The sequence below is a fragment of the Podarcis melisellensis genome (assembly GCF_964234715.1).
Source record: "Podarcis melisellensis genome assembly, chromosome: 2".
Lineage (NCBI taxonomy): Eukaryota > Metazoa > Chordata > Lepidosauria > Squamata > Lacertidae > Podarcis > Podarcis melisellensis.
In genome coordinates, this window is record NC_138529.1 from 14,750,208 (window position 1) to 14,761,626 (window position 11,419).

General features: G+C 46.9%; 1 protein-coding gene across 2 annotated transcripts; it reads left to right on the forward strand.

Moving 5' to 3' along the window:
- Positions 1–1,531: 1,531 nt before the first annotated feature.
- Positions 1,532–11,036, forward strand: LOC309362939 (aquaporin-6-like). Of its 2 annotated transcripts, XM_081898982.1 has the most exons (5): positions 1,532–1,727; positions 4,858–5,293; positions 6,059–6,217; positions 8,557–8,637; positions 9,174–11,036. In XM_081898982.1, exons 2-5 carry the CDS (start codon positions 4,934–4,936, stop codon positions 9,372–9,374), a joined length of 801 nt encoding a protein of 266 aa, XP_081755108.1. In that variant the 5' UTR covers positions 1,532–1,727; positions 4,858–4,933; the 3' UTR covers positions 9,375–11,036. The 2 variants fall into 2 exon arrangements, with proteins under 2 accessions (XP_081755108.1, XP_081755107.1); XM_081898981.1 differs by lacking the exon at positions 1,532–1,727 and having other exon boundaries at positions 4,754–5,293.
- The last annotated feature ends 383 nt before the right edge of the window (positions 11,037–11,419 follow it).

An 11,419-nucleotide genomic window follows, 5' to 3' on the forward strand; every position in this document is an offset into this window, starting at 1 on the left:
TTAAACTGTTCTTATTGAGATTGTCTAAGCCTGCTGCTCTCCAGTAGGTTTCCTGTTGACAATGTATAAATCGGATGAGCCCTTTGTGGGGTGAGAGGTGTTCCCAATATATGGGAATGGCTAATTCTGCACAACAAAGTTACAAACTGTATTGGGGCAACAATATCTCATACAAATGAGCTGGTGTGGTAGCTGAGCTGCTAGCATGGGGGATCTATGGGACATATTAGTCGACACCATGGGTAGGAAAACTAAGGCCCGGGGGCCGGATCCAGCCCAATTGCCTTCTAAATCCAGCCCGCGGATGGTCCAGGAATGTTTTTACATGAGTAGAATGTGTCCTTTTATTGAAAATGCATCTCTGGGTTATTTGTGGGGCCTGCCTGGTGTTTTGACATGAGTAGAATGAGTGCTTTTATTGAAAATGCATCTCTGGGTTCTTTGTGGGGCATAGGAATTCGTTCATCCCCCCCCCCCAATATAGTCCAGCCCCCCACAAGGTCTGAGGGACAGTGGACCGGCTAGTGGCGTAGCGTGGGTTGTCAGCACCCGGGGCAAGGCAAGTAATTTGCGCCCCCTAACCCGTGGATTTGCGCCCCCTAACCTGTGGATTTGCGCCTCCTAACCCGTGGATTTGCGCACCCTAACCCTAACCCCCAGATGTTGTGCCCGGTGCGGCTGGCCCCCCCTGCACCCCCCATGCTACGCCACTGGGACCGGCTCCCTGCTGAAAAGGTTTGCTGACCCCTGGTCTACACCAAAGATGGAGTACTTGTGGACCTTCAGATGTTAGATTCCTAACCCACATCAGCCCAGCATGGCCTGCAGTCAACAATTTTTGGAATAGGGTTAACCATTCCTTCTTTGCAAGATTGTTTGCGTTCCTAAGCAACCCTAACCCTAACCCTAACCCTAACCCTAAGCAAGCACTAAAGGTATTTCAGCTAGGTGGCCCAACTTCGGTCAAAGTTGGATTTGTTCTGTAACTCCCATTGCATCTGGCAAACGAATTTGTGGAATAAATTCAATGTGTAAAACACGTGGAGTTTCAACAATAGTGGCCACCCACCCAACTTTACAATCTAACCCTTAAGTTAGGAAGAAGGGCTCTCTTTGTTCAACTCTTGCCAACATTACAGCAAAGAATTAGAGGTCAGATGGAAGAGAAAAATATGGGCTATAATGATAATAAACAAAATGAACTATGAACAACATGGTGAGATATAAACCACTTGGAGATGGCAGCAGACATTCCATAGAGGTATTTAGAAAAGGTAAAAGGTAAAGGACCCCTGGGCGGTGAAGTCCAGTCAAAGACGACTATGGGGTTGCAGCACTCATCTCGCTTTCAGGCCGAGGGAGCTGGCGTTTGTCCACAGACAGCTTTCTGGGTCATGCGGCCAGCAGGACTAAACCACTTCTGGTGCAATTCAACACTGTGATGGAAACCAGAGCGCACAGAAGCGCCGTTTACCTTCCCGACGCAGCAGTACCTATTTATCTAGATAGATAGATAATTTATTACGGTCAAAGACCAGCTCACATAACATAACACAATAAAAACAGCATTCATAAAGATAAAATATACAATCGGAGCAGATTGCAGCAAAAGCTCATGAGTTAAAATTTAGATATATACCGGTACATACACCCGTACAACTGAGATTTGGGCTACCAGAAAAAATTGACCCTGAGGCGCCCCAAAGGGCAACTTCAGCATTTCCCTAGTAAGCTATTTTATTCTAGAGGATGATCTGTGCCTACAAATCTGGGTGCAGAATCTGGCTACCAGCCATCTTGTCTTATAATCTTTGCCTAAGAGGAGAGAATTAAGTTTGTTGTTGTTTTTGTTTAGTCGTTTAGTCGTGTCCGACTCTTCGTGACCCCATGGACCAGAGAACGCCAGGCACTCCTGTCTTCCACTGCCTCCCGCAGTTTGGTCAGATTCATGCTGGTAGCTTCGAGAACACTGTCCAACCATCTCATCCTCCATCATCCCCTTCTCCTTGTGCCCTCCATCTTTCCCAACAACAGAGTCTTTTCCAGGGAGTCTTCTCTTCTCATGAGGTGGCCAAAGTACTGGAGCCTCAGCTTCACAATCTGTCCTTCCAGTGAGCACTCAGGGCTGATTTCCTTCAGAATGGATAGGTTTGATCTTCTTGCAGTCCATGGGACTCTCAAGAGTCTCCTCCAGCACCAGAATTCAAAAGCATCAATTCTTCGGCGATCAGCCTCCTTTATGGTCCAGCTCTCACTTCCATACCATAGAGGTATTTATATCAAGCTAGGCACACAGGGGTCTCTTAACAACTCTTAGCACCTTTAGCAAAACTACAGTTCCCAGAATTCTTGGGGGGGGGGGAGGAGCCATGACTGTTTAAAGTAGTATGATAACTGCTTTAAATATATAGTGCATTGCTTTGAGTAAACTCAAAGCAAAAATTTGCAGAAAAATGGGATGGTTATAAAAGATATGTTCAAAAATACAATAATAGTTTTGACTCCGTGCTAGCATTCGAGTGATAAAGGAACTAAAAGGAGGTGGAGAACGATTAAGGATTTATTACGTTTTCAGAATGTATTGGAAAATTCATATAGAAAGGTTTATTGTTTTGTGTACATTCAAATGTAAGAAAAAATATATGCAAAGGGACTTGACAGGAAGTCAAATTCGAAGAAAAAATTTTGTAAGATAAAAGGGGGGGAAATATTTACTTTCATTATTATCATTTTGTGTGTGGGTGTCTGCACATATGTGTGTTTTTGTATGGAATGTTTGGGAGGAAATAAGACGGTAAATAACAAATAACAAACTAAATATTGATGTATGTAATTTTTATTTCTTAATTATATTTAGTGGTAGTATGGTTGTATTGTTTTTTGTAACATAAAATCATTTAATAAAAATTATTTTTTAAAAAATAATATACCGTATTTTTCGCTCTATAGGATGCACTTTTTTCCCTCCAAAAATTGAGGGGAAATGTGTGTGCATCCTATGGAGCGAATGCAGGCTCCTTGGCTTCAGCGATAGCAATGGAAAGCCTCCAAAATGCAGAGAGAGCGCTCCCGCCGCGCTCCGGAGGCTTCGCGTTGCTTTCGCTGAAGCCTGGAGGGCGAGAAGGGACCCCTCTCGCTCTCCAGGCTTCAGGGATAGCCGCCTGAAGCCTGCGGAGAGCAGCATGAGTTCCTGCTGCAGTCCGCAGTCTTCAGGTTCCTTTCGCTGAAGCCAGGAGAACAAGACTCTCCCGGCTTCAGCAGAGAGGGAGAGTTGTGCAGCGCCCCTTCAGCCAAGCGGGAGGAGAAATGGAAGGGGCTCCGTTTCTCCTGTCGCTTCGCTGACGGGGCACTGAGCAGAGAGGGGGAGAATTTTTTTTCTTGTTCTCCCCCTCTAAAACCTGTCCTATGGTCGGGTGCATCCTATAGAGCGAAAAATACGCTCTGTGTGTGTGTGTGTGTGTGTGTGTGTGTGTGTGTGTGTATAGTACCGGTCTGACCTGCTCTTCAGACAGTGTCCAGGGACACAAGATGGCCTCTTCGGCTGACCTGAGTAGACAGGCAGACTCATCTGTGAAAGAGGTAGCAGCCACGGGTGTCTATTTTTTTGCCACAGGGCAGGGCAGGGAGACTGCCTCTCTCCCCTCTCGCACTGTGCTAATCTCTAGCAAGGGCAGGTTGCCTTGCCAGTAGCAGGTACATACTTTGCAGCTGTAAAACCTCTTCTTTATGACGCAGCCCACCAGCCATTCAATGACATGACTGTAATGGCTCTTTTATCAAAACTGGAGATGTGTGTGACCTTCAATTTTTCTTTCTATTTTTAAAAAAACCCTCTTTCGAAGAGGCGCTATCTGTTGTGCTGTCTTCAGTATCGCCAAGCATTTATTTCTGGTGCGTTGAAAGCTCCAGGGATGGGGCCACGGAGTGTGTCTGTTGGGAAATGAATCAAGAAGCAGAGGATTCTTCACAATGGCGGCTATTTTGACAAGTGTGAGAGAGACAATGTTTGCTTCGTGATTGCTCTGTGCAGCTCTTAATGTTTTCATGGTTTTATATTCCTGTATACTAGCACAGTGATATTTTATGAGACAGCAGCATATAAATCGTTTTATAATTATAAGAAAAACATATATGCTGAGGTGAGATTTGGAGACTTCCTGGTTCTCATCAACATTCTCTCTCTCTCTCTCTCTCTCTCTCTCTCTCTCTCTCTCTCTCTCTCTCTCTCTCTCACACACACACACACACACACAAAATGATGCTCACACACAGACCTTTCTGTTTAGGCGAGTCTCTCAGCAATCTCCCCTGCTGTTCCCTCTCCAGGAAAAGCTTTCTTTTCTTTATTCCGCAAAAATTATATCTGCAATAAAACCTCCCTGTGGTTTACAAGGAGAATGAATCATTTAAATTATCAATAAGCGGCAGCTGAAGACAGGGTGTTTAAAACATTAGAAGCGGAACTGAAATCGATAGTCAGCTGAAACGAAATTAAAACCCATGTGAACTTTTTAGCACGTCTGGATTGGCTTTTGCCTGAACGGAAGGATTTTAAGGAGGTGCCGAGTTCAGAAGGTGCCTACTGGCTGTCAATAGGCAGGGAGTTTCCAAGTAGGCACTGCCAGCCTAAAAGTTTGATTCCTTACGAGTACAGAATAATTATTATATGTGTTGTGTTGCTTCTCCCCATGTTTCCAAAGGAGGCGTCAGCAGCCCACAAATTTCCCATCATCTCCATCCCTTCAGGAATGTGGGCGGTGCCATACAGAGAGGTGGGAAAATAAAGGCTGCTGTGATATAAACCTGAAGTTTCCTGGTCCAGCCCAGTATGTTGCAAAGACTCGCTTGTTTTCTTAGTGCTTGAGCATCAGGAAAGGAATCAAGAGGCAAGGCAGAATCCCCACACAGAGCTGTCTTCCAACCTCTTTTCAGGATGTGGAGGGAACTGCAGATGGTGGCTTTTTACCGGGCTGTCTTTGCAGAAATCCTGGCCACAGCCATCTTTGTCTTCTTCGGCCTGGGCTCGGAGTTGAATTGGCCAGAGAAGCCCTCTGTCCTCCAGACTGCCATCACCTTCAACTTGGCCGCAGCTACCGCCGTCCAGATCGCCTGGCATGCCAGCGGATCCCACCTCAACCCAGCAGTGACTTTGGCCTTCTTGCTTGGGTCTCGCATATCGTTGGCGAGGGCAGCCTGCTATATACTTGCCCAGATGGTCGGAGGCATTGTCGGAGCAGCTGTCCTTTACGAGGTGACTCCTGAGGACATCCGAGGAAGTTTAGGCACCAGTATGGTACGTCTGTCTCCGTTTCTGTCTTCTGAATGTTTGCCGTCATCGGGAAAGGCGAGGATGAGGCAAGGCCTGTCTAAAACAGCCAGTCTGTACCTGGGGTGTTTCTGTTACTTTAAAAAAAAAATAAAAAAATTTCATTAGAAGAATGTCATTCATAAAAAGAGAAGAAAGGTAAGAAAAGGAAGGAAGGAAAAGAAAGAAAGAATATAGTTACACCACCATACCTTAATATACAGATGTGTGTATTTATGGTCCAGCTCTCACTTCCATACATCACTACTGGGAAAACTATAGCTTTAACTATATGGATCTTTGTCAGCAAGGTGATGTCTCTGCTTTTTAAGATGCTGTCTAGGTTTGTCATTGCTTTTCTCCCAAGAAGCAGGCGTCTTTTAATTTCGTGGCTGCTGTCACCATCTGCAGTGATCATGGAGCCCAAGAAAGTAAAATCTCTCACTGCCTCCATTTCTTCCCCTTCTATTTGCCAGGAGGTGATGGGACCAGTGGCCGTGATCTTTGTTTTTTTGATGTTGAGCTTCAAACCATATTTTGCACTCTCCTCTTTCACCCTGATTAAACCCTCATTAAAAGGTTCTTTAATTCCTCCTCACTTTCTGCCATCCTCCTCACTTTCTGCATATCTGAGGTTGTTGATATTTCTTCTGGCAATCTTAATTCCATAAATCTAAGAGATTGGCAGCTTTGGTGATGGTATACCGTGGTCCCACGAAAGCTCTTTCACTATTTCCTCTTCCTCCTCCCCAGGTGAGGGTCAACGTCTCATCCGGACAAGCTGTGTCCATCGAGCTCATTTTGACATTGCAGCTGGTTCTAAGCTATCTTGTGTCCACCGATAGCAGCCGAAACAAAGGTTCTCCAGCTATCATGATCGGTGTCTCCGTTGCCCTGGGACACTTGATTGGGGTAAGTGGAGGACCTGGGGCAGTTTAAAAACTACGGGGGATCTGATGAGCAAAGGAAGAAGTAGCTCTTGCTGATGACAAACTAATTTGCAGAATGCTGGAAGGAGATGCTCAAATTACACAGAGTACTACTGCCCAATGCAAAATAAAAATCAGAAGGGAAAGTTATGTTTAACTAGGTGCTCATTAAAGAGCTGAATGCTCTTTAGAAGCAAGGTGTTAGGTAAAGGTAAAGGGACCCCTGACCATTAGGTCCAGTTGTGGCCGACTCTGGGGTTGCGGCGCTCATCTCGCTTTATTGGCCGAGGGAGCTGGCGTACGGCTTCCGGGTCATGTGGCCAGCAGGACTAAGCCACTTCTGGCGAACCAGAGCAGTGCATGGAAACGCCGTTTACCTTCCCGCTGGAGCGGTACCTATTTATCTACTTACACTCTGATGTGCTTTCGAACTGCTAGGTTGGCAGGAGCAGGGACCGAGCAACGGGAGCTCACCCCGTCGCGGGGATTCGAACCGCCAACCTTCTGATCGGCAAGTCCTAGGTTCTGTGGTTTAACCCACAGCACCACCCAAGTTTAAATAGGAAATGTGTTAATTTTCTGACAAACCGCCCAGGTTTACTGGAGGGATTGGTTTATAAATTGCACACAGAGGCACTGGTAAATGGCAATTTTGTTTTGTTGTTTTGTTTTATTGGGGGAATAGTGGCAGCAGGCAGGCCCAAGGCATCTTCATACCCACCCCATGGCGCCCCTGAGTGGCAGTAAGAATGAGCCCCAAAATCCTATGATCATTAGTATTATGGGCCTTCCCGACTGAGAACTTATAGACATAATCTAGATATGGGTTAACTCTCTAATGGGTGAGATCCCGGAGAGCCCCTTACCCAAAGAGTGCAGAGAACACCACAGATTGCAGCGTGTGGTTCTTCCAGACATGTGCAGAACTAATGTGAGCCCATTGATTACAAGAGCAGGGAAGCACAGCAGCAATTCTGCCAGTAGCCTAACCTACTCCATTCTCAGAAGTCAGTCACGAGGTGGGGAACCTACAGAGGGGTCTTCTGATCAGGGCCGGATTTAGTTTTGATGAGGCCCTAAGCTACTGAAGGTAATTGGGCCCTTTATATGTCCAGCTGTCCTTCGTCAACAACAAATTGTCACTGGTTTTTGTGTTGAATATATGCTATATGGTAATTTATGGACCTAACAGGTATCTAAAGCCGTTTGCACAGGTTGCCATGCAACCAGTCCATGCAGAATGTAGGCACCCTGTACAGTGGTACCTCTGGTTGCAAACGGGATCCGTTCCGGAGGCCCGTTCGCAACCTGAAAAGAACGCAACCCGCGTCTGTGCACGTGTGGGTTGCGATTCACTGCTTCTGCGCATGGACGTGACATCATTTTGCGCATCTGCGCATGCGCGAGCGGCGAAACCCAGAAGTAACCCTTTCTGGTACTTCCGGGTCACCACGGGACGCAACCTGAAAACGCGTAAACCAGTGATATTTTATGGAGCAGGCTAGCAAGCGGAGCCCATTACTTACATCACAGGACCCTACACAACACAAAACACTGTTACTGCTTGTAGGTTTTATTTTATTTGTTTTTTATCTTATATTTTGGAAATGTACATCCAGGGTTTTTTCCCTTTACATTTTTGGGGGGCCCCAAGAAAGTGGGGCCCTAAGCTACAGCTTGTTTAGCTTGGACGTAAATCCGGCACTGCTTTTGATGACTCCAGTCCTAATGAGTAAGGGCTCATCCGGACTTCCTATTCTCCCACATTCCTAGGCACAGGTCCAAGCTTTAAAGTGTTGTGTCCAGCGTTTTCCCTGTGAACACCCACTCTTTATCTCTAAATTGGAACAAATGGTAATCCACGGGGAACCTGAACTGCTGTTTGCTCCGATTTAGCATTAAAGAATGGATTTTCATGGGGGAAAGCGCCACCGCACAAAAAGAAGCACACACCTGTGCCTAGAAAGCATAGGGCAAAACGTAATTGTGGATGAGCCCTGACTGTAGGTGACTTGTAGAAATCTGGATCCGGGGACCTGCTATAGCAGGGATGGGGAACCTATAAGACTCCAGCTCCCATCAGCCTCAGCCAGCATGGCCAGTGGTAAGGAGTGATGGGCACTGCAGTTCACCAATATCTGGAGGGCTGCAGGATCTCCATCCCTGAGCTCTTGGCATGTTTGTTTTCTCCAAAATTATTGCAGCTCTGATGTGGTGCATCTGATGCCCTTCACTTTATGGAGATTCAGAGAAGGGGGGGGGAGGATGAACCCAGAAAAATATGCTTGTCCAGACACATCTCTTCCCATTTCTCCTTCCTAGCATTACTACACCACCTGTTCCATGAATCCAGCCAAATCCTTTGGCCGTTCAGTTGTAGTCGGGAATTTTACAAAGCAATGGGTAAGTCACCTCCTTTCTGACCCTTTTGCCCCTGTTACCTTGAAGCCAGAAGGGAGCGGGGATTGTGTCCATGGGGTGGAGATTCAGCCACCACCTGGGATGGCCCAAGGCCTAAAAGAGGCCCCGATTCTCCTCACAGAACCTATATTGGAGAGCCCATATGACAGAATAATCTGGCCACAATAAGGAAATTTTATCCATGGTATGATTATTGTCCACCTAGTCATTTGACACTTCGGCACCCTATTTGCAAAATTTAACGATTCCAAAATACAGAGGTGCTTTCATTTTCGCAAGATTGAATATACAGTACTGCCTTTGGGTGTACTTGAGGGTCGATTTCAAAAAATTCTGCTGCAAAAACGGTTAAATGGGGTGAATGTGGCCTACTTTCCTTGGATCAGGGCCCCTTCCTTTCATTCGGATGCAATTCTTTTCTACCCCTATGAAATGGGAACAAGTGGTGCTTTGGATAAATGAACTGCAGCTTCCTCTAGCCTCCCCTCAGCACAAACTGTTTCTTCTCTATCCTGCAGATATTCTGGGTGGGGCCACTGGTTGGTGCAATCCTGGCCTTTGTGCTTTATTCCTTTGTCCTTCACCACGACCCAAAGACCTTTGCGGAACGACTGGCTATTCTCAGGGGCAGCTACGACGCAGAACCTTCAGAGAAGGAGAAAGACCAGCCGACAGACTCTGTATCTCTGCCCATGCCCAGCCTTGTACATAGACTCTAGACTCCTAGGAGCATGCCATGGAAGAACGTCGACGGCTCCTCCTGTTTATAGGAAGGACTAAGTGAGAAACCACTCTTCTCTCTCTGGCCACGAGAGGGCTCCAAGTGCCTTTTCTCTCAAATCTGAAGTCAGATTGCATATGCACGGTGCCAAATTTGCAACGACTCTTTTTAGCAAGAGGAATACCAGACAATAGGAATGGATCTGTGGTGTTGTATGGCCAGCAGGAGGCACTGCGTTAACATGTGTATGCAATGCAGTGGAAGGGCAGAGAGGGAGCCAGTTCAGAGGAGCATCACTTGTGGCACCCAGTGACTGTGAATGCTGCCAGCTAAGGTAGCAATGATGGTGCTCTCGAGGTTTGAGTCTGCCGTCATCTGTGCAAAACCAACTAGACCAGGCTTCCTCAACCTCGGCCCTCCAGATGTTTTTGGCCTTCAACTCCCATGATCCCTAGCTAGCAGGACCAGTGGTCAGGGATGATGGGAATTGTCGTCTCAAAACATCTGGAGGGCCGAGGTTGGAGAAGCCTGTACTAGATTGTGAGCAGTAGGGTCTCGACTCGCAGACTTTTCAAGTGTCCCAGGGACAGTCCCAGATTTACAGAAGCTATCCTGGTTTCTGATTTGATCCCAGAATGTCCCACTTTCCCTTAGGACAACCCTATTTGCATTGGAGACACGTTGGAGGGGATGCGACTTCTGATGGGGCCTCAGTTGACGAGGGTGGCGCTGTAGTCTAAACCTCTGAGCCTCTTGGGCTTGCCAATCAGGAGGTCGGCGGTTCGAATCCCTGTGAAGGGGTGAGCTCCCGTTGCTCTGTCCCAGCTCCTGCCAACCTAGCAGTTTGAAAGCACGCCAGTGCAAGTAGATAAATAGGTACCACTGTGGCGGGAAGGTAAACAACGTTTCCATGCGCTCTGGCTTCCGTCACGGTGATCCGTTGTGCCAGAAGCAGTTTAGCCATGCTAGCCACATGACCCAGAAAACTGTCTGTGGACAAACACCAGCTCCCTCGGCCTGAAAACGAGATGAGCACCGCAACCCCATAGTCGCCTTTGACTGGACTTAACCGTCCAGGGGTCCTTTACCTTTATCTTTTACCTCTACCCATGCAGTCACCCACCATATAAAGCAGCACAGGTTGTACACGGTGCAAACTCATACATTCTACTGAGCGCACCAGTCTCTTTCCTTAGCTTACTGTCAAAGAAGCATCAGGGATGCTCTTAGCTATGGACGTTTATTTCCATCATTGGTAGTCCTTCGCACCTGCTGTGCTCTTCATGACTCCATGTATGCATTGCTATTCATGCTCAGCAGAGATCCATTTAAATTAATGGCCATGATTAACTAAGGTTTACTAATTTCAGTGGGCCCACCCTGGGAAAAACTTAGCTGGGTACAACACTACATTTCCAAAGTACTTCCAGAAGGAGCATATCTTTATGGGATGCCATGACCTTATCACAGCAGCAAATGGAGTGATTTTTCTAGTCATAAGACCTTTACTGCTGGCACGGCAGAAGGACAACGATTGAAGGAGGTTCTGCTGTATACTTTGCTGTGCATAATATAAGCCAGTGAAGCCGAATATTCAGGGAAAAGAAGGGGGGAATTAAAGCACCGTGGGTTAAACCACAGAGCCTAGGACAGAAGGTCAGCGGTTGAGGTCCCGTTGCCCGGTCCCTGCTCCTGCCAACCTAGCAATTCGAAAGCACTTCAAAGTGCAAGTAGATAAATAGGTACCACTCTGGTGAGAAGGTAAACAATGTTTCTGTGTGCTGCTCTGGTTCACCAGAAATGGCTTAGTCATGCTGGCCACATGACCCAGAAGCTGTACGCCGGCTCCCTTGGCCAATAAAGCGAGATGAGCGCTGCAACCCCAGAGTTGGTCACGACTGGACCTAATGGTCAGGGGTTCCTTTACCTTTTATCACACAAAGAGACTTAATATGAAATAAAAAACCCCAGTCTAAATTAGCTAGTTGCATGTCATAAGCAAAGGCAGTGAAGTATAGGTGGGTGCCCACGAGGCAAGACACA